The sequence below is a fragment of the Hylobates moloch genome, unplaced genomic scaffold (assembly GCF_009828535.3).
Source record: "Hylobates moloch isolate HMO894 unplaced genomic scaffold, HMol_V3 SCAFFOLD_8, whole genome shotgun sequence".
Taxonomy (NCBI): domain Eukaryota; kingdom Metazoa; phylum Chordata; class Mammalia; order Primates; family Hylobatidae; genus Hylobates; species Hylobates moloch.
This window is the reverse complement of record NW_026652283.1, coordinates 41,819,412-41,844,918: the sequence shown is the minus strand read 5'-3', so window position 1 is coordinate 41,844,918 and position 25,507 is coordinate 41,819,412. Positions and strand designations below refer to the sequence as shown.

At 43.8% G+C, this 25,507-nt stretch overlaps 1 protein-coding gene across 14 annotated transcripts in view; it reads right to left on the bottom strand.

Annotated features, from left to right (window-relative positions):
• CAP1 (cyclase associated actin cytoskeleton regulatory protein 1) overlaps positions 1-23,813 on the bottom strand; it is a 32,254-nt gene extending 8,441 nt beyond the window's left edge. The window contains exons 1-6 of one of the 14 annotated variants that reach the window (XM_032160397.2): positions 23,561-23,813; positions 5,321-5,442; positions 4,609-4,712; positions 2,974-3,051; positions 443-586; positions 254-339 (exon numbers count right to left, since the gene is read on the bottom strand). In XM_032160397.2, the coding sequence (XP_032016288.1) occupies positions 254-339; positions 443-586; positions 2,974-3,051; positions 4,609-4,712; positions 5,321-5,432 (524 nt within the window). In that variant the 5' untranslated portion in view covers positions 5,433-5,442; positions 23,561-23,813. Of the gene's footprint in view, positions 1-253; positions 340-442; positions 587-2,973; positions 3,052-4,608; positions 4,713-5,320; positions 5,446-22,568; positions 22,864-22,910; positions 23,058-23,244; positions 23,470-23,560 lie in introns of those variants that run through there. The other 13 variants (XM_032160395.2, XM_058442380.1, XM_058442381.1 and 10 more) reach the window with 13 other exon arrangements.
• Positions 23,814-25,507: the final 1,694 nt, after the last annotated feature.

Sequence of the window (25,507 nt, the reverse complement as noted above, 5' to 3'; positions counted from 1 at the left end):
CAGGAGAATCATTAGAGACCAGCCTGGGAAACAGTGAGACCTCATCTCTACGAAAAAATTAGAAAATTAGCCAGGCATGGTGGAGCGTGCCTGAAGTCCCAGCTACTTGGGGGACTGAGGTGGGAGGATTGTTTGAGCTGGGAGGTTGAGGCTGCAGTGAGCTGTGATTGTGCCACTGTACTTCAGCCTGGGTGACAACGCAAGACACTGTCTCAGAAAAGAAAAAAAGAAAGAAAGAAAAGGCTGAACTTACACATCTTTGTACTCTTTGAGGACTCGGTTTGTATAAAACATGGCAGCATCATTCATTTCTTTCACGTAAGGGCCAGGCTTGGGAGCCTAGAGGGAGACAAGCTGTCAGTGACTCAGGACCTCTCCAACTATATTGCCTTCCCTCTTACAATCTATACCCACCCCCAGCCCTGGAATCTGCGCTGCTCACCATAGCCACCCAGCCCAGGGCCTGGATACTTTCACTGACAGCTGACAGGTGATTAAACAACTTGCTGCCTCGGTTCTTCTCTCGAAAGGTTATCACTTCTTTGATCTGCTCTGAAATGGGTGCCAACAAATCAGAAAGCTTATTCTAGGAAAAGATACAAGAAAAGATTCAGGTTAACATCTTTCCACAAAGGTGTCTGTGCCTTCTGATCCTGAAGGCAAGAATTCTCTATGGACTCTAGTGAGCACCCAAATAAACTGCATTAGTCCTGTCCTGATTCCTAAGGCTAAAATACTGCTCATCATCTCACTCTCCTCCTAGAGTTACAACTCCTCAGGCTGCACCTGATGGTTCTTCATGATCAGGACCCATACTTCAGCTACACCACAGTACCTCCATTTCAGCCACCTGTTTCTTTTCTGTTCCACTCAGAGGACATACACTCAGGACATCATTCCTGTGCCTTACTCATGATGTTCTCTTCTTTTTCCATGAATCCAAATTTTCCTCATGCTTCATAAGGGCCCTCCAACCCAGCCACACCAGCCTCCTACAGCATTTGTTGTCAGCATAACCAATTTTGGCATTTTATCACTCACCAATACAAACTATTAATGGACCCATGTGAATATGTTTTACTTTCTCATTAATTCTTCAAAGACGAGCTCTTTTATCATCATTAAAGCCCCCAGTGCATTGCCAGCCATATAGTAGCTGCTGAGTAAAGAACTGATGAATCAAATGCAATTAGGCTAGTCTGGGCGTGGTGACCCACACCTGTAATCCCAGCACTTTGGTAGGCCCAAGGCAGGAGAACTGCTTGAGACCAGGAGTTCAAGACAGACTGGACAACACAGCAAAACTTTGTCTCTACAAACAATAAAAATAATTAGGGCCAGGCATGGTGGCTCATGCCTGTAATCCCAGCACTTTGGGAGGCCAAGGTGGACAGATCGCTTGAGTCCAAGAGTTCAAGATCAGCCTGGGCAACATGGCAAAACCCCATCTCTATAAAAATACAAAAATCATCTGGACATGGTGGTGCATGCCTGTAGTCCCAGCTATTCAGGAGGCTGAGGTGGGAGAATCACTTGAGCCTGGGAGGTGGAGGTTTCAGTGAGCCGAGATCCTGCCACTGCACTCCAGCCTGGGCGACAGAGAGAGACTCCATCTCAAAAATAAATAAATAAGTAAATAAGCAAGCCAGGCGTGGTGGTGCACACTGTAGTCAAGGCTACTCAGGAGGCTGAGGTGGGAGGATCATTTACACCTGGGAGGTCAAGGCTTCAGTGACCTGTGATTGCACCACTACCCTCCAGTGTGGGTGACAAAACAACACCTTGTCTCAAAAAAAAAATTTTTTTTTAAAAACATAAATAAGAAACAATTAGGGGCTTAGCATTCAAGTAGGCACCTTGGCAAAATGGATGAATTTTGTTTGTGTTTGCACCCTTCCTCCAAAGCTCCATTTCCTGAACATCTCAATTCTCAGATCTTAATCATTCAGGACAGATTAAGAATTAGAATTAGATGGCATCTATACACACACACACACACACACACACACACACACACATTGTTTTTTGAGAGAAGGTCTTGCTCGATCGCCCAGGCTGGAGTGCAGTGATGTGTTCATGGCTCACTGCAGCCTCAAACTTTCAGGCCCAAATCTTCCTCCCATTTCAGCCTCTCAAGTAGCTGGGACTATACGCATGCACCACCTTGCCTGGCTACTTTTATTTTTTTTTTTAATTTTTAGTAGAGACGAGGTCTTGCTATGTTGCCCAGGCTGGTCTCAAACTCCTGGCCTCAAGTGATCCTCCTGCCTCAGCCTCCCAAAGTGCTGGGATTACAGGAATGAGCCAGCATGCTTAACCAGAATCTAATATATTTGACATTATCTTGCACTATTTTTATATATCGAGGCATGCTGAGGGTCAAGGGTTTTAATACAGCATTTAGAACAACTTGCTTTATTATTCCTCTGTAACTAGGAAAACCAAATGCAAAATAAGGAAACCTATATTCTTTGACTCCAAGGGAAATCTAAATTTTCTCTAATTCAAGTTTTCACATCTTGCACCATAAAATTTTGAGGTGGGAGTAAAATTAAAGGGAGATTCTCCCAACCACTGAAGGATGAGGAAAGAAGCAATACTGTAGGAGTTTTAAGATCTCCACAGGAGCACTATTAAAGCCCATCCACAGTGAAGCAAGAGAATCATCTTTAAAGGGCTTTGGAGACACTATGATGAATGTGGACTCAGCAAAGAGGCAGGCAAGCAAAGTCCCAGGGATAACCACAGTCCTATGCAAAATGACAGAGGAAAAGCCAGTAGAGACCATTAAGTACCCAATAGTACCTTCCCATTAAGGCACTTGAAGTATGGCTCGACCTCTGGGACTTGGTATGAACATGTATTACCAAAAGCCTAGTACGTCTGTTTTAAAATGTTATAATAGCTTGACAGAAATCTCTCAACTTGTCCTGAGCATCAAACCAAAATGAAACCAGCTAGTAGTGAACTTACATCTGCTGGCTGTTGACACTGAGAAGCTGTAACCAACAGAGCTCGTTCCAACTTCAAACCTGTGTGGACCATCTCCGCCTGCCAGAAAGAAGAATCAGCTATTGATGACACATTATAACTAGAGAAGTCTTGATAAGAATAACCTGAAACCTCTACTTCCATGTACTCTGATAGCAACCCAGGCACTTCATGTTATCCTCCTCATGTATTCCAGATTCCAGGGACTGATAGCAGAATTACATACACTACTGTTCCTATTGGAACTCGTCAGGGATATATATCCGGAGTTGGAAGTGAAGTTAATTGGATAATCACCTAGCTTACATGAAGCCATGTTAGCACCTTACACATGCATTGTGATACTGTGCACTGAAAAATCCTTCCTATTTCACATCAGCAAAATAAAACAAACAGCAACCAAAAAAACACCTTTCTTTTCTCAAAAATTGGAGACAGGAGTAAAGGCAAAGGCCTAAATTTATGCTGAAAATTCTCAAGGTATTTACTCCTTTAGTTTAAAGCTATCTCTCAAATGCCAGATACCATGACCCATTAATAAATAATTAAATCAATTTAGTGAGCTTAATAGAACAAACGTATGAGTGCAGTGCACCAACTTCAAGTTATTTCCAAATAAAAAGTTAAAAAGTACAGCAGAAGTAGCATAAATATCATTTTGTGAAACTTTTATCTCAGTTACGAATACGTTCTTTATTTCTAAGGGTCATTCGCAGTCAAAAGAATTTAAGAAACATGAGACTATAAGCACTATTAAAATACAAAAATTCAAAGAAAGCAATCTATTTTTTTCTGGATTTGCATTTTTAAAATACAAATGATAAATGTTTTAAAGTTTTTTCAAATGTTACAGAACTGTATTAAGTAAAAATGCAAGCCTCCACACCCTTATTAAAGTCCCGGTCCCACTCTCTAGAGCTAAAACCATTGGCAACAGATGGTATTTGAGAGGCTCAAAATAGATTTTCCAAAAGCCAAGCAACCAGTCTTGGAGAAAGGTTTAGGTGAAGAAGATCCCAAGCATGGTTACTGTTTATAATTCGGTGAGCTAGCAGGAAGGTTTTTGGGTCCCAAAAATAGAGGTAGAATGTATACGTGAGTGTGGGGTGGGGGTGGGGGGGGGTGGTGATGACGTAGGAGGCACAAAGGAAGGTGGGAGGAAAGGCACCTGTCATTGCCTACTTCATATTCTTGCTGTGGGTTAAGTGTGAAAATAACCCACATTAGCATAACTAATAACTATCAAGCACAGTTTTATAAATGCTAAGTCATGATAATGACTCCTTTAAATAAGCCACTGTAGGTTTGATTATATAATATGTTGGGATCAAACTGGTGCATATTCTTCACTACAAAGATGAATAGAACCATATTTTATGTACCAAGCAAGCTTTCTGTATAAATACGCGATAAAAGCAAGGGGCCTAGAAAAAAATGAGGAATCGTTTCTGTGGCTGGACTGAACTCCTCAGTACAGGTAAAAGAAAAAGAACATGTGTAATGCCCCAAACCAAGAGGAACTTCTCAAGGAGCTCTTAAACCAAGGATGAGGACCTTGGCTGACTCAAGAAAGCTGTTAGTCCTTAAAAGAAGGGGAAAAAGGCAAAACATCCTTACATGTTTCTGCACGTCTCCCCCAATCTCTTTACTGATCTTCAAGTACTCCGCCACAGGACCAGCAAGCAGCGAGTCAAATGCCTGTACATATGGAGCTGCTCCTGCTAAAGACAAACACGCCACAAACCATCAGCCACGCATCAGAAGGAGGCTTCTTTAAAACGTGCTTCTATATGAAAGTGGGGAGGCAAGGTAATACAGTCAACAGGATACGGAACACGAGTAAGGAGACCTGGGTTCTAGGTCCAGTATCACCACTAACTGGTTGTGTGACCCTGACTAAATTCCTTTTCCTCTCTGAGCTTAATTTTCTTTATCTATAAAATGAAAATAAATAAAATGATCCTCCAAGGTTTCTTTTAGTGCTAACATTCTATGTTTCAATTGGTGCATGTGCAAAATGTCCAATTTGCCAATTGTTTGGAGAGAGGAATTTTATTATCACTTGTCATTTGACTTACATTGGAGTCATTCTGCTAAAGAAAGAACAGGAAATATCACACAAGCAGGAAGTTCTTGTGTTAAAATAACTTAACCACAGGCCTCCCCGTACAAGTCATTTCCTCTCTTATCTGTTCACAGCAATACAAATTACAAAAGATAAACTTTCTAGATTAAGTTTTGGGAAGTTAGCTCCAAAGGAGAGAATAATAGAAAATTTTCAGGCCAAGACGCTCAAAGAAAGCATTCTGCTGGGCTGTGGACTGCTTACCTTTTGAAGGACTGTCTCCATACCCACGGTGCATGTCAGAGGTATGAGATACTGCCTCCAGGCGGCCCACTGCCCTCTCCAATCTTTCTACCAGATTTTGCATGTCAGCCATAATGGACCACCTGCTGAAACAGATCAAATGTCATTTGTTATTTAAATATTAAATAGCACCTACAGAGAAAAAAACAGAAAATTCCTGGTCATCCCCAGGTGGAGGAAGAGGATGCCAATTCTCAGGAACAGAATAATTTAATAAAATTAGATGTCATCTGCAAAATGGAACAATACAAAAAAAAAAATCAGATAAAAAAGTAGTCTAAAGTATTTACAAAATCAAAAGACCTCATTAAGCAAGAGAACTGCTCAGGAAAAGGTGTTCACTAAAGTAAATGCTTACTCATTCAAATACTCAATATTTACTACGATACTGTGTGTAGAAAGTTAAAATTTGCAAAGGATGGTCACATACATTATCTCAGTTTGAGCCTCCCAACAACTATTCAGGAATAGAAGGATGATTACTACACGCTTAGAAATAGAAAACTTAGTTTCAGTGAAGTTAAATGACTTGCCTAGTCACACGGCCAGTGAATAGAGCAGCCAGTACTCCATCATATCCTTATCTGATCCTTCTGGTTCTAAGTTCAGTGTGTTTTTTTCCCACAACATCCTGCTGCCTGCATGTGAAATATCCCAAACCAGATGAATAGGATATTTACTCTTCCCTCAATAATTTTTTTTTTTTTTTTCAGACAAGGTCTCACTCAGGATGGAGTGCAGTGGCAGGATCTCAGCTCACTGCAAGCTCCACCCCGCTGGGTTCAAGGGATTCTCCTGCCTCAGCCTCCCAAGTAGCTAGGGTTATAAGTGTGCGCCACCATGCCCAGCTAATTGTTTGTAGTTTTAGTAGCGACAGGGTTTCACTATGTTGGCTAGGCTGGTCTCGAACTCTTGACCTCAAGTAATCCACCCGCCTTGGCCTCCCAAAGTGCTGGGATTACAGGCGTGAGCCACTGTGCCCGGCCTGCCCTCAGTAATTTATAGTCTAATGGGGAGACTTAACACATGCACTAACAACTATGAAACAAATAGAAAAAAATGTTAAAGTGACATAAGAAAGTTGCTGATAGGCATGAGATTTCAAAGAGGGGAGTAATATATCAGCTGGAAGGATCAGATAAGGATATGATGGAGAAGCTGCCATTTGAGCCAGCCTTCAAATGAAGATGAGAAAGATCTGGACATGCAGTAGGGAAGGGCACTAGACCCATCCAAAAGAATTTGTTATAGATCTTTCACAAGTACAATCTTATCTGAACTAGCCTAATTCAATGTCTAATATCCCAAAGAAAGTAAGCTCCAACAGAGAAAGGACCTTATATAGCTTGTTCCTTACTGTATACTCTACCATCTAGACTACTACCTGGCAGGTAGTAGATGTTCAATAAATATTTATGAAGTTATAAACCTCACAAATAGCATTCCAAAACTCCAGAGGGACAAGGGTGCTAAAAGTTGCCCATAAGTCACACGTAAGTGTAAAATATGATCAATGCACCTCTACATAAAGTATTTGAGACCCTAAGTGATCTCATAAAAACCAGTCAGTGAAATTTCAATCCAAGCTTTGACTTGGAAAGATTCCATTTCATGAAAGCGTCAATTCAGGTAACTGAATTCAGTTCATGTAACTGAAGCTGAATGAACTCAACTCCCTTGAAGCTGCCTAAAATGACAACAGCAATTATGATTCCCCCAAAGATGACAGCATGCCAGAATTATCTCAGTTTAACACATTGTCCTCCCTGTGGAAGAGATAAGCAGCTCACAAGATAAAGTTAGGAAGACAATATAATCTCTGTCCGTTCTCTGTGTACAGGCTCTGGTCTCTGTGGGCCCAATCACTTGTCAGAGAGTGTTGTTTAAAAGAGAAGCAAAGAAAAAAAATGAGAATGAGAACCAAACAAACCTTTCCATTACCTGGCCTGCAGCAGCAGCAGAAGCCTTCAGGTCTATGTCCTACTCTCAAATAGAGCAGACCATAAGCAGTCAACATACTTGCCCTAATGTTATGACACTATCAACTGATATCTGAATTCCTGCCCTGTTCCATTATGCATACTGATCAAGAGACAGACTCACATACATAGATACAATCCACCACACTATAAATCCAGGGGAAAAGGCAAGGAATGCAATAAACTCCTAAGCTACCTTCCATGAACAGATACCACTCAGTTCTGTTATAAAACATGTTCCTTCATACATGGATGCTTCAGGTTGAGACTACTGTTAACATGAAGACACAGTACATACGTTGCTAGAGGCTGCCAGAGTTTGTGAACATTTACCAATCTTAAATGCTTAATAATAGAGCTTCATGGGACTTTGGCTCCCTTTTTCCATATTTCATTTGTATTTATAGGCTTTCACTGCTAAACAAGCTACAGTTCCACTGTCTGACTTAAGCAGAATGAAAAGGGACAATACAGCTACCATTTATAACTAATCTCATTCTACCATTAACCAAATACAAAAGAACAGAAACTGCTTTTTGTTCTTGGTGGGAGTAAGATGAGATTTGAGATGTTATGGAAAATAATGTCCAGAATTTAAGCATGACATTGTATGTGTGTGTAGAGAATGAGATTCCGTTGTGTGAAAGACACACCTTTTCTTATTCTCTACACACACGTACATTCTTCCGGTGGTCATGTACACTCCTAAGCCTCTGACTACCCTTGTTGTAGTAACACCCAGCCTATTTGCCAGGTGGTACCACCATAACCACCTATAGACTAAAGACTACCAGAGCAGCACATCCATCTAGCTCAGGCCATTCATCTAGGATTAAATTTTAGATTCAGGCCAAGTACTGTGGCTCACAACTACAATCCCAGCACTCTGGAATGCCAAGATGGGAGGAAGTGTTTGAGCTCAGGAGTTCACGACCAGCCTGGACAACATGGCAAAATTCCATCTCTACAAAAAATAAAAAAATTAGCCGGGCATGATGGTACACACCTGTAGTCCCAGCTAGCCAGGAGGCTGAGGCGGGAGGATTACCTGAGCCCAGGAGGTCGAGGATGCAATGACTAGTTACAGTAATAAACTTTGTTCATCCATTCTCCTTATTATAGTCAGAGTGATCTATCTCAACACTTCCCAGAGTCCTGAATGGTATTAAAGAAATATTTATAATTATATTTTCATTTGAGATACGATATTAGAGTTGCATTTGACACATACCCCAGAGCGTTCAGGGTAAAGTCCAGACAAGGGTTTCTCTAATCTAGTCCTGCTTAATCTTCTACCACTCCTGTTTTATCTCTTGCTACACCTTTCCTTAGCACACTACAGCAACCCGGGACTATTTGCATTTTGCAGAAAGAGCCATGCTTTCTCTCACTTCTGAGCCTTTATAATGCTATCCACTCTGCTTAGATGTTTTCCCTTTTCCATCTGCCCCTCTAGAACTCCTATTGTCCTTTAAGTCTCAGCTAAGTTATCACCTCCTGGGGAAGTATTTCTAGTATGTGCTACCACGACACTGTGCACTTATCTCTGTCACAGCACCGCACACACTGGTTTAAAATCATTTATTTGGCCGGGCATGGTGGCTCACGACTGTAATCCCAGCACTTTGGGAGGGCAACACAGGCAATCACTTGAGGCCAGGAGTTCGAGATCAGCCTGGCCAACATGGCAAAACCCCGTCTCTACTAAATCCCGTCTCTACTAAACATACAAAAATTACCTGGGCATGGTGGCGTGTGCTATGATCTCAGCTACTACAGAGGCTGAAGCACAAGAATGGCTTGAACCTCGGAAGTGGAGGTTGCAGTGAGCCGAGATAGTACCACTGCACTCCAGCCTGGGTGACAGAGCAAGATTCTGTCTCAAAACATTAATAATAATAAAATAAAATAAAATAATTTTTTTAACAGTCTTCAGAGTCTAAGAGTTTATGGTCATAATCCCCTGAATGCATCTGATCTCCTCTAACAGTCAACAGGTAACTAGCCCCCCTAAGGCAAGGACCATGTCTTGCCACTGTAATTCCAGTACTATAAACATAGGAGGCATTAAAAACACTGTACATTGGCTCACGCCTGTAATCCTAGCACTTTGGGAGGCCGAGACGGGTGGATTGCCTGAGCTCAGGAGTTCGAGACCAGCTAGGAAGCATGGTGAAACCTCGTCTCTACTTAGCCAGGCGTGGTGGTATGCACCTGTAGTCCCAGCTACTTGGGAGGCTGAGGCATGAGAATTGCTTGAACCTGAGAGGTGGAGGTTGCACTCCAGCTTGGACACTGCACTCCAGCTTGGACAACACAGCGAGATTATGTTTCAAAAAAAAAAAAAAAAAAAGAACAGTGGGCTAATAAAGGTGTTTGAGTAAGAAAATAAACAAAGGCTCTTACTCACTCTCCCCTCAACACAGTGTGGCTATCTTCTCTATCGAATCCATGGAGAAGTGTTTTGTTTTAATTTTTTGCTTATCTGCTTTTGCAGGACCTTACAAACCCTCGTCTTTCAAATAAATGTTGCCTTCTCAGGCACGAATCACACTGATATAGAGATCTTCAAACTAAGTACCATAAGGAAAGTACTCTTCTTAGAATATATAATATCAATTAAATATAATAATTCTTTATAGTTGTAAATGCTTAACATTATTAATCTGTTGATTCTTTTGAGACTTAAAATAATTCTGCAAGGTATGTTATATAGACGTTGATCCCTATTTTTAGAATGAAGAAACTGAACTGACATTCACAGCAGTTAAAAGCTTGCCAGACGGCCAGGCACGGTGGCTCACACCTGTAATCACAGCATTTTGGGAGGCTGAGGTGGGTGAATCACCTGAGGTCAGGAGTTCGAGACCAGCCTAACCAACATGGAGAAACCCCGTCTCTACTAAAAATACAAAATTAGCCTGGAGTACTGGCGCATGCCTGTAATCCCAGCTGCTCGGGAAGCTAAGGCAGAATTGCTGGAACCTGGGAGGTGGAGATTGCAATGAGCCGAGTTTGTGCCATTATACTCCAGCCTGGGCAACAAGAGCAAAACTCCGTCTCAAAAAAAAAAAAAAAAAAAAAAAACTTGCCAGAGATCAAACAACCAGTGAGTAAAGACCCCAGGCCTAGAGTACAACTATTCTGAATCCTACTCTGCAGCTCTTCTTGCTACTCCACAATGGCTTTTAAGAAATTAAGTGACTATATGGTTAATCACAGTATCCAGCCCCGACTTGTTTGCGCAGCACTATGGGCTCAAGGTCTCTTTATGGTATCTTTAATTACATTATTATCATCTTCCATTTTTCTTTTTTTTTGAGATGGAGTCTCCCTCTGTCACCCAGGCTGGAGTACAGTGGCACGATCTCGGATCACTGCAACCTCCTCCTCCCACGTTCAAGCAATTCTCCTGCCTCGGCTTCCCCAGTAGCTGGGACTACAGGTACCTGCCACCACGCCCAGTTAATTTTTTGTATTTTTATTTTTTTTGAGACGGAGTCTCACTCTGTCACCCAGGCTGCAGTGCACTGGTGCAATCTCAGCTCACTGCAAGCTCCACCTCGCGGGTTCATGCCATTCTCCTGCTTCAGCCTCCTGAGCAGCTAGGACTACAGGCGCCTGCCACCACGCCTGGCTAATTTTTTGTATTTTTAGTAGAGACGGGGTTTCACCATGTTGGCCAGGATGGTCTCGATCTCCTGACCTCGTGATCTGCCTGCCTCGGCCTCCCAAAGTGCTGGGATTATAGGCGTGAGCCACTAAGCCCGGCCAATTTTTTGTATTTTTATTAGAGACAGGGTTTCACCGTGTTAGCCAGGATGGTCTCAATCTCCTGACCTGGTGATCCGCCTGCCTCGGCCTCCCAAAGTGCTGGGATTACAGGCGTGAGCCACCGCACCTGGCCAGCATCTTCCATTTTTCTGCTTTCAATTTTCTCCACGGAGGCCAACTTTTTTTCAATCACATTCAGGATAGATGAGACATATTTGGAAAGGAAGTTTAAAATAAGGCTTCTCAGGCCAGGCATGATAGCTTACACCCATAATCCTAGCACTTTGGGAGGCCGAGGCAGGAGGATGGCTTAAGGCCAGTTCAAGACCAGCCTGGGCAACATAGCAAAATCTCGTCTCTTTTATTTAAATAAATAAATAAATAAGGCTTCTCCCAAACACAGAAGTATCAGAGCAGAGAATTGTAAGTCTGCCTAATCTTGCTCCTTGCCATTTCTAATTGTCAACAACCAAGAACTATATGTAAACCTCCACAAATGAATGTCCGGATTCCCAACTACTTAAGCATTCATTATAAAAGCTTCAGAAACAGAGGTGGTAAAAATTACACAAGTCCAAATAAAATTAGAAGACTGAGGCCTCAGTCCCACGCTATACATACTAACTGTGTAACTTCACACAGTCACATAATGAATTATAATCCTCATCTAGCATACATAGATATAAGGATCAAAGGAGGTGATTTCATAGATACGAATAATCACTTCAGAAGCCTTAAAATGCAATTCAAATGTAAAATGTTAGCACTACATATTATGTACTGGAATATAGGCTTAAGAAGGATGGGAATTTATCCATTCTACCTCCCGCACTCACTCTATCTCCCAGCACCTAGAAAAACTAGGCACACAGAAGATGCTAATAAAATCAAAGTGCTTAGCATTGTGGGCCTACTGAAGAAATAGAAGACACATGGTCCCTCCCCTCCAGAAGCATTCATATTGGTTAGGACAACAAAATAAAATGTGAATGGAATAAACACTGTAGATTATATTTGTTAAAGTTTTTTGGCTTTTATTTAAAAAACAAAACAAACAAAAAAAAAACAGGCTAGGCGCGGTGGCTCACACCTGTAATCCCAGCACTTTGGGAGGCCAAGGCAGGCGGATCACGAGGTCAGGAGATCGAGACCATCCTAGCTAACACTATGAAACCCCGTCTCTAATAAAAAAAAAAAAAATTAGCCAGGCGTGGTGGCAGGAGCCTGTAGTCCCAGCTACTCAGGAGGCTGAGGCAGGAGAATGGCATGAACCCAGGAAGCGGAGCTTGCGGTGAGCCAAGATCGCGCCACTGCATTCCAACCTGGGCAACAGAGCGAGACTCCATCTCAAAAAACAAAACAAACAAAAAAAAACAGGGTCTGGCTCTATTGACCAGGCTGGAGGGCAATGGTGTGTTCACAGCTCACTACAGCCTTGACCTCCTGGCTTCAGCCTCCTGAGTAGCTGGGCCTACTGGGACTATAACTACATGCCACCATGCCTGGCTTTTTTTTGTGTGTGTATGTGTGTGATAGAGACAGAGTCTCACTATGTTGCTCAGGCTAGTCTCAAACTCCTGGGCTCAAACAGTCCTCTTGCCTCAGCCTCCCAAAATGCTGGGATTACAGATGTGAACCATGACAGCCAGCCTATATTTTTAAAAGTTTTATTATGGGAATATCCAGTTGGATTAGGGAAAGTTAAATTATCAGCCTATTCTTGCAGATTTTTCTTCACAGAATGTTGTTGCTATGGTTCTGAATTACATAAATTATTACATGCTCTGAGAGTTCAGAGGAAATCAATGAGGACTGGTGGTAGTTTGGTTTCAGGAGGGAAGTGAGGCATCTTGAAGAAGCAAGAGAAAAAAGGGAAGCCATTCCAGAGCAAGTTAAAAGCAAAAAAGGAGACCAAGCAGGCTATGCACAGAAAATGTGAGTGGGTTAGCCTACATAGAACATGGAGTATTATAGGGAACAAGGATGCATGAGCAAGCTGGGCCAGATTATGGAGGGCACTGAAAGGCAGGGAAAATTTAAATTTGATGTTGTGATCAATGTGAAGCCATTCAAGGGTTTTGAGTGAAAGAATAATATGATGAAAGCGAAGAGCTTACAAGTACTGTCTGATAAACAGAACGGGATGTGGAGACAAGTGATGATATTAGGGTCTAGAAAGTTAGGTTAAAAGCTATTATTCATCTAGCTGTAAAATAAGGCTACTACAAAAGATATTTGTATTTATTTATTATTATTGTTATTTTTTGAGATGGAGTCTCACTCTGTTGCCCAGGCTGGAGTGCGATGGCATGATCTCAGCTCACTACAACCTCCACCTCCCAGGTTCAAGCGATTCTCCTGCCTCAGCCTCCCGAGTAGCTGGAACTACAGGCATGCACCACCACACCCTGCGAATTTTTGTATTTTTAGTAGAGACAGGGTTTCACCATGTTGGCCTGGCTGGTCTCGAACTTCTGATCTCAGGTGATCCACCCGCCTTGGTCTCCCCAAAGTGCTGGGATTACAGGCATGAGCCACCGTGCCCAATCTACAGAAGATATTTCAAAGGAAAAAAATCCACAATATTTGGTATTTAACCAAATATTGGAACAAAATGAAAAGAATCAATTAACCTGTAAATAATCATCTTTAGGCAATTAAGAGACCAGCACCTGAATTAAGTGCTGTACAGAATATAAAAGAAAGGTAAAATAGTTTATCTGTCCTAAGGGAGTCTAGCAGGAGAGACAAAGCTACCTTCTACTGACTCACTGGCTCTCAGGATTAGAGGGATTCTAGAAATCATCTTGTAAAAACACCACCTTATGCCAGAACAGTCCTTTCAATTAGCAACTAGGCAGCCTCTGCTCAAACACCTTCAGTGATGGAGAACCCGAGACTTCTGGAGGCAGTCCATTCCATTCAAACAGCTCAAAGTATTAAAAAGTTCTTCCTTATATGGAGGCAAATCTGCCTCCCTGCAACTTCCACCCACGAATCTTGGTTCTGCCCTAGGAGGTCACATGAAACAAGTGTGCATTAAACTGAGAACAAGTACTAACTGTATGGTACTGACTGTGAGCACAGTAGCATTCAGAGAAGGGAGGCAAAGATGACTCCAGATTTGCAAATATGGGGGCCTTAAGAGAATAATGACATTATAGGCAGAAATGGGTTGTGGCATGTTCTAGTTAGGGCAACAAGATGAGGTCAGTTTTGGATATGCTGAGTTTGAAAAGAAGACAAAGCTTCTAAGTGGGAATGACTAGTGAGTATTTAGAAATAAAGCCTGGGAAAGAATCAAGACTGGAGATAATGTTTGCAAATCATTGGCAAAGAACTGTCATGAAGTCATGAGAATAGACAAGTTTCTGGAGGGATATCGTGCAGAGTAAAAACAGACTATGAGCTTGATTCTCCAGCAATGTCTATTGTGGTTTGAAACCAAAAAAACCAGGCCGGGCGCAGTGGCTCAGGCCTGTAATCCCAGCACTTTGGGAGGCTGAGGCAGGTGGATAACCTGAGGTCAAGAGTTCGAGACCAACCTGGCTAAAATGGCGAAACCTCGCCTCTACTAAAAATACAAAAATTAGCCAGGCATGGTGGTGCATGCCTGTAATCCAACAAATCATCTTGTAAAAACACCACCTTCTGCCAGAACTGAGGCACAAGAATCTCTTGAATCCAGCAGGCGGAGGTTGCAGTGAGCTGAGATCGCGCCACTGCACTCCAGCCCAGATGACAGAGAGACACTCTGTCTCAAAAAAAAAAAAAAAAAATCAGAAATGGCTAGTGATTCCTGCCAAAGCTGCTTCATACTCTCATACTTCTAACAACTTAACCCAATTCCTTCTGCCTATTCAAGGAAGTCATTCAGAAGTAAATGGAACCAGGTTATGCGTGCAGTTCTTGTTGCATCCCACCAGGCAATTAAGACAGTAGCATGAATTTCTACTTGAGTAGGAAGTTGCTATGCTTGAAATGTTTTCTACTTTGTCCCATAGTTGTTTTTCTAAGTCATCATCCTTAAGTAAAATTGAAAATAAAGCCCCCATACAAATCAGCCTGTCTACTATGGTAGCCCAATTGATTTGCTTCAAAATGCTTCTCTTGCCTTAATTTTGTAATCCTGTTCCTGAGGTTTTATCCTAAGAAAGTAAATCATAATGTGAGAAAAGTGATAAGCATGGAGATGTTTGCTGCAATGTTAGATCTACTGCTCTATCTGTATCTAACTTGGACTTCTAATTACAGGGGAATAGCTAAATGCAGTGTGGAAAAAAACTTGAACACAAAATTTACAATATTTATCACATTTGGGTGATGGGGTTTTTGACAATTTCTACCTGTTTTCCAAACTTTAACATATAAACTTTTATAATAATAATAAAAACCTCTACTTGAGTATCTCTTCTAAATTACCACTAAACTATGTAGTAGTTAGTTCTACTTCTAATAAATTCTTATCACGAGGTTTTAACATGTCACAAAGTAAAACCTACACATGCTACCAGAAGATACAAGTTGGCTTGTTTAACACAGAAACCAAATAACAGGCACCACTTTGCCCCAGTAAAGATGCCATCTAGGCCGGGTGCAATGGCTCATGCCTGTAATCCCAGCGCTTTGGGAGGCTGAGAAGGGCAGATCACCTGAGGTCAGGAGTTCAAGACCAGCCTGGCCAACATGGCAAAACCCCGTCTCTACTAAAAATACAAAAACAAAAAAATTAGCCAGGCGTGATGGTGGGCGGGTGCAATGGCTCATGCCTGTAATCCCAGCTACTCAAGAGGCTGAGGCAGGAGAATTGCTTGAACTCGGGAGGTGGAGGTTACGGTGAGCCAAGACAGAGCAAGACACCATCTCAAAAAAAAAAAAAAAAAAAAATGCCATCTAAATCTAACCCAAATCAGGAGCCACTGTTCTTCTCTAAGCATTTGGTTTCACTGATTAAACCAATGACATTTAGTGCCTGAGTCACTGCCACCTGAGGTTTAGATTTAAAAAGGCCTTCTTCTAGGGAGGGAAGGAATCCAACCCAACATCAACACCTGTCTCCTGTTCCCTCCTTACACATGTCCTCTATCTGAAACTCCAGGAGTGAGTAAAGTTAGTGTATTAAGTGAAATTAGACTTGGAAACCAGCTGTTTCAATGTCTGGAGCAAACAGGTAACTTTGTGTGGTCATGGGTTCTCTTCTCTCGTATGTTCAAAGAATATTATAAAGACTAATTCCACAGGGCATTCAGCAGTCCCTTTCTACTTCTACATGTTTTATAGCGTGTAAGGGAAAACCGCATTGGCTGATTTCAGCCTGAATAGTTGCTTTAATAAAACAGCATTTCCCACTCTAATATATAAAGATGGATTCAAGGATGACGTTTGTCCTTAGACATGATTCATCTACAAGTAGAAATATGGAAAGACTGTAAGTCTATAATTAACTAAAGTATAGGAATTTCAATGCACTCTGGAGGAAAAAAACAAAACAAAACAAAGCAAGTCTGCTCCTTCCATTAAACATTTCAACTATTTTCCAGCCAAATGGAAAAGTTTGGCACAAAAGGTCTGGTAATACAAGGCAAACAAAGCAGCACTGTAGCTGAGGCATATTTTTAGAACTTTGTTTTTATCAGGTTAACATATAGTACATCAAGAAGAAATAATTTCATGGTGAATGCTGTAGCTGCATTAATTTAAAGTTATGAAACTATAGTCATGCATTACATAATGACATTTTGGTCAATGATGGACCACAAAATCAACAGTGGTCCCATAAGATTATAATACTCTATTTTTACTGTACTTTAAAAATGTGGCCAGGCACGGTGGCTCATGCCTGTAATCCCAGCACTTTGGGAGGCCGAGGCTGGCGGAACACAAGGTCAGGAGTTTGAGACCAGCCTGGCCAATACAGTTAAACCCCATCTCTTCTAAAAATACAAAAATTAGCTGGGCATGGTGGTGCACACCTGTAGTACCAGCTACTCGGGAGGCTGAGGCAGAAGAATTGCTTGAACCCAGGAGGCAGAGGTTGCAGTGAGCCAAGATCGTGCCACTGCACTCCAGCCTGGGCGACAGAGTGAGACTCCGTTTCAAAAAAAAAAAAAAAGTTTAAATAAACAAATACACTGTGTTACAAACTGCCTACAGTATTAGATACAGTAACGTACTCTACAGGTTTGTAGCCCAGGAGCAATAAGTTACACCATGTGCAGTATCATCTAAATTTGTGCAAGTACACTCTATGATGTTCCCACAATGATGAAATCACCTAATGACAGATTTCTCAGAATGTATCCCTGTCATTAAGCAACACATGACTGTATAATTTTATCAACTAAAATGTGAATAACTCCATAAACTATATGCAACTTTAGTGTTTGTTTTTTTGTGTTTTTTTTTTGAGACGGAGTCTTGCTCTGTCACCCCGGCTGGCGCAGATCATGCAGTGGCGCGATCTTAGCTCACTGCAACCTCCGCCTCCCCGGGTTCAAGTGATTCTCCTGCCTCAGCCTCCCTAGTAGTTGGGATTACAGATACATGCCACCACACCCAGCAAATTTTTGTATTTTTAGTAGGGACGGGGTTTCACCGTGTTGGCCAGGCTGGTCTCAAACTCCTGACCTCAGGTGATCCACCCGCCTTGGCCTCCCAAAATGCTGGGATTACAGGCGTGAATCACCACGCCCAGCCTATATGCAACTTTAAAATAAATGATAGTCCCTGTCCACTAAAACCAAGCACTCTAAATACAAGGAACACGAACAAAACAGGAATTTACATAATTTTCAATACAGAGAGGGAAATCTGCTGACTTACACTGTCAACAAGAAGCTTGCTTCTAGTACTTAAATCAATGGCATTTCTCTTAAGATCACATCTGCCAGGTGTGGTAGCTCATGCCTGTAATCCCAGTGACTCAGGAGACTGAGGCCAGAGAATCACCTGAGGCCAGGGGTTTGAGACCAGCCCAGGCAACACGGTGAGACCCTGTCTCTGAAAAAAATCAAACATTTGGCCGAGTGCGTGGTGGCTCATGCCTGTAGTCCCAGCACTTTGAGAGGCTGAGGTGGGTGGTTCCCTCGAGGAGTTCGAGACCAGCCTGGCCAACGTGGCAAAACCCTGTCCATGCCAAAAATATAAAAATTAGCTGAGTATGGTGGTGTGTGCCTCTAGTCCCAGCTACTCAGGAGGCTGAGGCAGGAGAACTGCTTGAACCCAGGAGGTGGACATTGCGGTGAGCCAAGATCACGCCACTGCACTCCAGCCTGGGCAACAGAGAGAAACTCCATCTCAAAAAAACAAAAAACAAAAGAAAGAAAAAGAACTGTAGTCCCAGCTACTCAGGAGGCCGAGGCGAGAAGATTACTTGAGCCCAGAAGTTTGAGGTTGCAATGAGCCATGATTGCACCACTGTACTGCAACCTGCACACCCAGAAGTTCCTTGAAGGAACAGTAATTTCTTGAAGCTTCAACAGAAACAAATGATTTTCATTCATTGCAGGATACTGAGTGCTTATCATGTACCATCAACTGTGCTAAGTATGGCTATGGGGCCTGCCCTCACAGAATTTAGTTGGGACATTGTACAATCATAGCTATGATACTTTCTAATGCAGCAATTCTCAACCAGGGGCAATTTTGTCCTCCAGGAGACATATGGCAATGTCTGAAGACATTTTTGGCTGTCACAACTGAGGAAGTCTTACTGGCATCTACTGGGTAGAGACAGATGCTGCTTAACATCCTACAATGCACAGGACAACTCCATAATAAAGAATTATATGGCCCAAAACGTCAATTGTGCCAACGTTGAGAAACCCTGTTCTAATTTAATAGGGAGCACAGGGAGGTGCAAAAGGTTAAGTAAAATGCTAGTTCAGGACTTTCTAAATTAGAAAGTCAACCTGTACCATCTAATAAAAATTAAGATAAGGGTCTAAACTGTAGAGAATTCTGTAAGATGGAAAAAAGAGTTCAGAATTTATTCTTTGTAAATAGGAAGTCAGTGAAGAGTAACAAGATGAAAAATGCTTCTTCTTAGAGAACTTTAAAAAGATTAGTCTGGTTGTCATAGAGAAGCTGAAGTACAGCTCATGAAAGCCAGGTTAGCACAAATAAAGAAAGAAACTGATGGCAACATTTCAAAGGAATAATCACTAGGACTGGGTAAGATACCGCTCAAGAACTCTCAGATTTCAAATCTCAGCATTAAATTTCAAACCAGAGGTTCAGCTTCCAGTGACACTTTGCATTTGCTTAAGTAAAAAAAAATTTGATTCACAATGCTTCACAAAAAACTGAAAGGAGGAAGTCACCTTTTTTTTTTTCCTGTAGAGACAGGGGCCTCACTATGTTGACCAGGCTAGTCTCTAACTCAGCCTCAAGAAAGACACTTTTTAAAAGCTAAAAAAATAACTGCAACCAGGAAAAAGGGTAAGAATAAAAGATCATCCGTAGGTTGGAAACAAAACATTTTACAGACTCAATAGCTAACCTCCAAAGCAAAAATATATTCACTGAATCTTAAGAATATCACCACTTTTGGTTTGCACATCAGGCTGTATTCTACAAAGTACTTTCACTGCTACCATTTTATTTAAACTTCTCTGAGATATCAATTATGCCCGCCCAATTGAGGACGTATTTCTGGAAAAAGCGAGAAATTTTCTTTTTTCTTTTTTCCCTTTTTTTTTTTTTTTTTGAGACAGGGTCTCACTGTCACCAAGGCTGGAGTGCAGCAGTGCAATCTCAGCTCACTGCAACCTCCGCCTCCCAAGTTTAAGCGATTCTCCTGCCTCAGCCTCCCAAGTAGCTGGGACTACAGGCGTGAGCAACCATGCCCAGCTACTTTTTGTATTTTTAGTAGAGATGGTGTTTCACCATGTTGGCTAGGATGGTCTTGAACTCCTGATCTCAAGTGATTTGCCCACCTCAGCCTCCCAAAGTGCCAGGATTACAGCAGGCGTGAGTCACTGTGCCCGGCCCAGAAATTTCTTTATGCTGGACCTGGGCAAATCAATTAGCAAACTGCCAACCACAAAATCAAATCCAAACAAATTCAACAAGGCATTAAAAGCCCTTCACCCCGGGTGCGGTGACTCACACCTGTAATCACAACACTTTGGGAGGCCGAGGCAGGCGGATCACGAGGTCAGAAGTTCGAGACCAGCCTGGCCAGCATGGTAAAACCCCGTCTCCACTAAAAATACAAAAATTAGCCAGGCATGGTGGCGCGCTCCTGTAATCTCAGTTTCTCGGGAGGCTAAGGCAGGAGAATTGCTTGAACCCGGGAGGTGGAGGTTTCAGTGAGCCGAGATTGTGCCACTGCACACCAGCCTGGGCAACAGAGCAAGACTCCGTCTCAAAACAAACAAACAAACAAACAAACAAAAAGCCCTTCACAACTTGGCCGACATCTAACCTTTTTTGCAGTCTGGTCTTCTGCAAAACTCAGGCCCCAGTATGTCACTGGACAATTTAGGCCCTCTCCTGCCTCCGTATCTTTACTCTTGCTGTTTCCTTTAGCTGACCCACCTTATTAGACATCTTTGCCTGGATGTGCTACGAACATCTCAAACTAAAAACATTCAAAATGCATTTTTTCCCATGTCACTTCCCTAACTTACCTCTCATACTCTTTATCTGAATGGTACTACCCATTCAGTTCCCTAAGCCAGAAAGCCAGGCAATCGCGCTATTCTTACCTCTTCATTCCCATAATCAGCCTCCAATTCTACGGATTCTATCTTCTTAATATTGCCCACATCTGATCCCTCCTCTCCATTCCCATTTCCACTGTCTTAGTTCAGGCCACGTCTACAGCAAGCTTCCAAACACTGTTTTACTTCCCCATAGGGCTGGTCCCCTCCTACTTGACAGAATGAACTTTCTGAAATATAAATCTGACGACATCATTTTCCTGCACAAAACCCTTCAAAGCATCTCTATAGCTTTCAGGGTAAAAATCCAAATTCCTTAGCATGACTTACAATGTCCTCCACGTATGACTGACCTGACCACATCTCACTTCCTCCACTTCCCCAACCATTACTAGAATTCCAGTCACACTGAACTCGTCGTGTCTTTCAGCTGTCCGGTTCTCCAGGTACTTGCACCTGTAGCAGTCTCTGCCTGGAAATCCCTTTTCCGGATTCCCTATGTCGCTAAATAAATATTTCAAGAGTTAGCCTCCCATTTCCTCCCGGAATCCTGGACACCTGGCTCAGGTATTTCTCCACTATGCTCTTGCAGCCCTGTGCTATGCACTATGACACTGTAAGCCATCCCTCATTTACTTGTCTATTTCCTCTCCCACTGTAAACTCCAGAAGAACAACTGTATTCTTTGCCACAAAGGCTGTCTCATTAAAATGTGCCTCATACATATTAAGGTCTTAATAAACGTCTGGTGGGGCCAGGCACAGTGGCTCACGCCCATAATCCCAGCACTTTGGGAAGCTGAGGCGGGGGGGATCACCTGAGGTCAGGAGTTCCAGAGCAGCCTGGCCTTCATGGCGAAACCCCATCTCTACTAAAAATACAAATAAATAAATTAATTAAATAAAAGTCTGGTAAATGATAAATGTGCTGATATGCCACCGGATTTTCACTTGAAGAGAGAGCCCCACAAAGAGCTTCAACTGACACAGTTCTGATGCTAACCTGTCTCAAATGTTCTCATTCCCCTCTTCGAACACATTCCTATTTATCCTTCAAAATTCATCTTAAAAACTCTGCTTCTTCAGAAGGGCTTTTCCTGAACCCCTTGTTACATACTTTCAGAGCACCCTGTTCTTTCCTAACACTCATCAACATTTATAATTACTTCTTAAACATCCCTGCAAACACTGCTAGCTCCACGCGGGCAGGATCTACATTGTTTTGTTTTAAAGCTGCATTCCCCGCATCTGGGAAAATGCTGGCACAGAATAAACACAATTTGTTACGCTGAATTTAATCCTGTGGGGTCAGCAGAGATCTCCACTTAAAAGATGAACAAAAGGAGGCTCAAAGAAGTTTAAGGCACCTGTGGCCACAGACACTTAGCACCGAGGCCAGACCAAACCTGAGCCGTCTGATTTCAGGTCCAGAAGTACACACCTTCAATGTCAGCCTGGCTTTTCAAAATGAGAGCAGCAGCCGAGGAGGAAAAGGAGAATATCTGCCTGTAAATACAAGGATTTGCCCGCCTTTCTTTTAAAAACTCCCTAGGCATTTCAAACGGCTCCATTTGGGAGGAGGGAAAAAGAAAAAGTTCCACGCAGCGGTGGCCTTTAACCTGCAGCAGCCTGCGGGGCAACACCAACCAGAAGACCATCCCAAGTTAGAGAGGTTCCAAGCAACATGGGAAGAACTGAGGCTGGTTATCTAAGGAACCAGGATCATGATTCCGATTCTTTTCCTCACTCGCTATATATCTCAGACTAGCCTCTTCTCCAGGGATCAATTTACCTATCAGTGCAATGGGAGCATCAAGAGGAGACAGGGAAGACTCTCCGATCTCAGAGGTTCCTTCCAGTCAGAGCACCTCAGGAATCAGGCCTCCGCTGAAGCTGATGAGCAGCGCTGCGAAATCGGGCAGAGGCGCCTCCCCGGGGCAACCGGACTCAGCTGCTCACCCCGGCCCCACCTCAAGAGACCGCGCCCAGGAGTCCGGGTCGGCCTGAGGGCCTCAGCTCCGGCCCTCCCGGCAGGGTTCACGACACGCGTGTAGGCCAGAAGGGCCATTAACAACACCAGGGGCCGATGGGCCCCGGAAGGGACCCCAATCCCTACCAAGCTGCACACCCTCACCTCAGAGTTCCGCCTCACCTCCGGACTGCGATCAGCCGCTCTCCGCTTCCGGCAAGAACCGCCCAGCAATCTCCGCGCGACCCACTTCCGGGCCCTCACTGGGCGCGGCGCCCCCACCGGAAATGAGCCGCCGGCTGAAGCGCTAGGCTGGCCCCCGACTGGGCAGGAAGTCTCACCGCCCCGCTCGTGACTCCGCCCCTCTTCGCCACGCCCCGGAGAGAGCGGCCCGGCTCGCAGAGAGGGCACTTGGGAAAGAGCCCCGCCCTCAAGGCGGGAGCGACGCGAGGAGGGCTGGCTCACAAGAGAGGCCACGCCCTCGTTCCGCTTTACCTACCCGGAATCGCCCCCGAGGCCCGGGCCCAGGAAGGGCAGAAGTCCCTGGCTAAGCTCCTCTCTGGAAAGAACACGAGAGTGACCAGTTCCTCTATCAGTTTGGTCTCAATGGCAGAGGCCCGTTCCTTTAAGCTGTCCGTAAAGGGTCTTGGAACGACTGGGGGGCCAGATTCTCTAAGGGCGGGAATCCGGGCGGCCGTCAGCTCTCGGTGGGGATCGAGGCCAAGCTCCGCCTGTCTCTGGGCGTGCATACCTCGGTTTCCCCGTTTGTGACATGGGAAGGCAATTAGTCTGGACATTGTTGTGGGAGGACTTACGGAGACTGGGCGCAGGGCGTGGGGGTCAGTGAGGGCGCGGTGGGTCAGCCCCAGCCCGGCTGGCAGTCGCGGGGCTGGGAAGGTAGGAAACCTTCCGCTCTCACCCCACTTCCTGTTTGGTCGGTGTGTTCTGTGACCATAGATGGTCAGGTCTGGGGCCGCGCGGAAGCCTCCGCCCTGTGGTTTTGGAGCCCTTCCTCCCGGCGCGCAGGGTGCGGTCCCCGAGAATAAGATGAGCAGAATTAAAGCAGATCCTGCACCCACTCTGCTGAAATCCGGCTTCTGAGGCAGCCTCGCCCTGGGCTGGGTGGGTTCAGGCGGTTGCTACTCGGTTCAGGAGAGGTTACGCACGGTGGCTGCCGCGCGCAGGGGAGGCTTCGCTTCCGTGCTCCTTGGGCCGGGAGATCCGATCTTTGTTCCCTGAAGACTCACACTCTCCAAGTGGTCATTATCCTCCCACAAAGATTTATTTCTAGAAAAAATTGGCGAGTGCCACAGTTCCCGCCCCTTCGGCTGAACGACTGTGACAGCTCCGTGTTTCAAGTTGAATGCAGGCGTTATGTGCCAGAGTCAATCATTCAACAAATAAAGTTCTTATAATAACAGCTACCATTTACTGCACGCTGACTACTTGCCAGGCCCATGCTGAGTTCTTCAAGCGTATTTTCATTTACTCCTAATAGCAACTCTCGGTGGTAGGTACCATTATGCCCTCTGGTTTTCAAATGAGGAAGCTGAATAACTTGCCAAGGTCAGAAAGTAACTGTTGAAACTTTGAAGGAAACACATCTGACTCTAAATCCCATGAGCTTAATTAGCCCCTGTGATAGACCATACTGCAGTCATTTGAGGCAGTTTTGAGGCGGTGAATGCCTCTGGATCTGAAGACACTGGGTTCCAGTGCTGGCATAGGCCCTCTACTAGGGGTCAGACTTTGGTCAGGTTACTTTGGACGGGTTACTGGGCCTCTTCCTAACTATATGGCTCCCGGCATGTTTAAAAGAACATGACAACATGAAAACATATGGTATAAAAGTCATAGTATATTTTAAATATTGACATTTAACTAAAAACACTCTCACACACACACAAACTCTAACTTTATTTGGACATAATCTTTGACTCTGCATTTAGTTCTTCTAAATCTCTTTCTGGATTAGAGACAGAAGGAACATAGACCATACATGCATTCTAGAGGAAGAGGAGAGAGAAGAGGAAGCAGGAAGGAGAAGGAAGAAAGTTTCCTCATCAGATGGGGAATATTCGTGGGGCTGTAATGAGAAACAGAAGCAGTAATGTATATGAAACCACTTTGTAAAATGCTTCATTATAAAGAATGCACACATGACTTAAGTTACAACCCCTGCCCTAAGGAATGTCCAGTCTTTTAAGAAGTCTAGGCCGGGCGCGGTGGCTCACGCTTGTAATCCCAGCACTTTGGGAGGCCGAGGCGGGCGGATCACGAGGTCAGGAGATCGAGACCATCCTGGCTAACACAGTGAAACCCCGTCTCTACTAAAAATACAAAAAATTAGCCGGGCGAGGTGGCGGGCGCCTGTAGTCCCAGCTACTCGGGAGGCTGAGGCAGGAGAATGGCGTGAACCCCGGGGGGCGGAGCCTGTAGTGAGCCGAGATCGCGCCACTGCACTCCAGCCTGGGCGACAGCGAGACTCTGCCTCAAAAAAAAAAAAAAAAAAAAAAAAAAAAATACAAAAATTAGCTGGGCATGGTGGCACGCACCTGTAGTCCCAGCTATTTGGGAGGCGGAGGCAGGAGAATCGTTTGAACCCGGGAGGCGGAGGTTGCAGTGAGCTGAGATCACGCCACTGCATTCCAGCCTGGGTGACACAGCAAGACTCTGTCTCAAAAAAAAAAAAAAAGAAAGAAAAAGAAAGAAATTTGTATTATTTATAAATTACCCAGTCTAGGTATTTTGTTATAGCAACA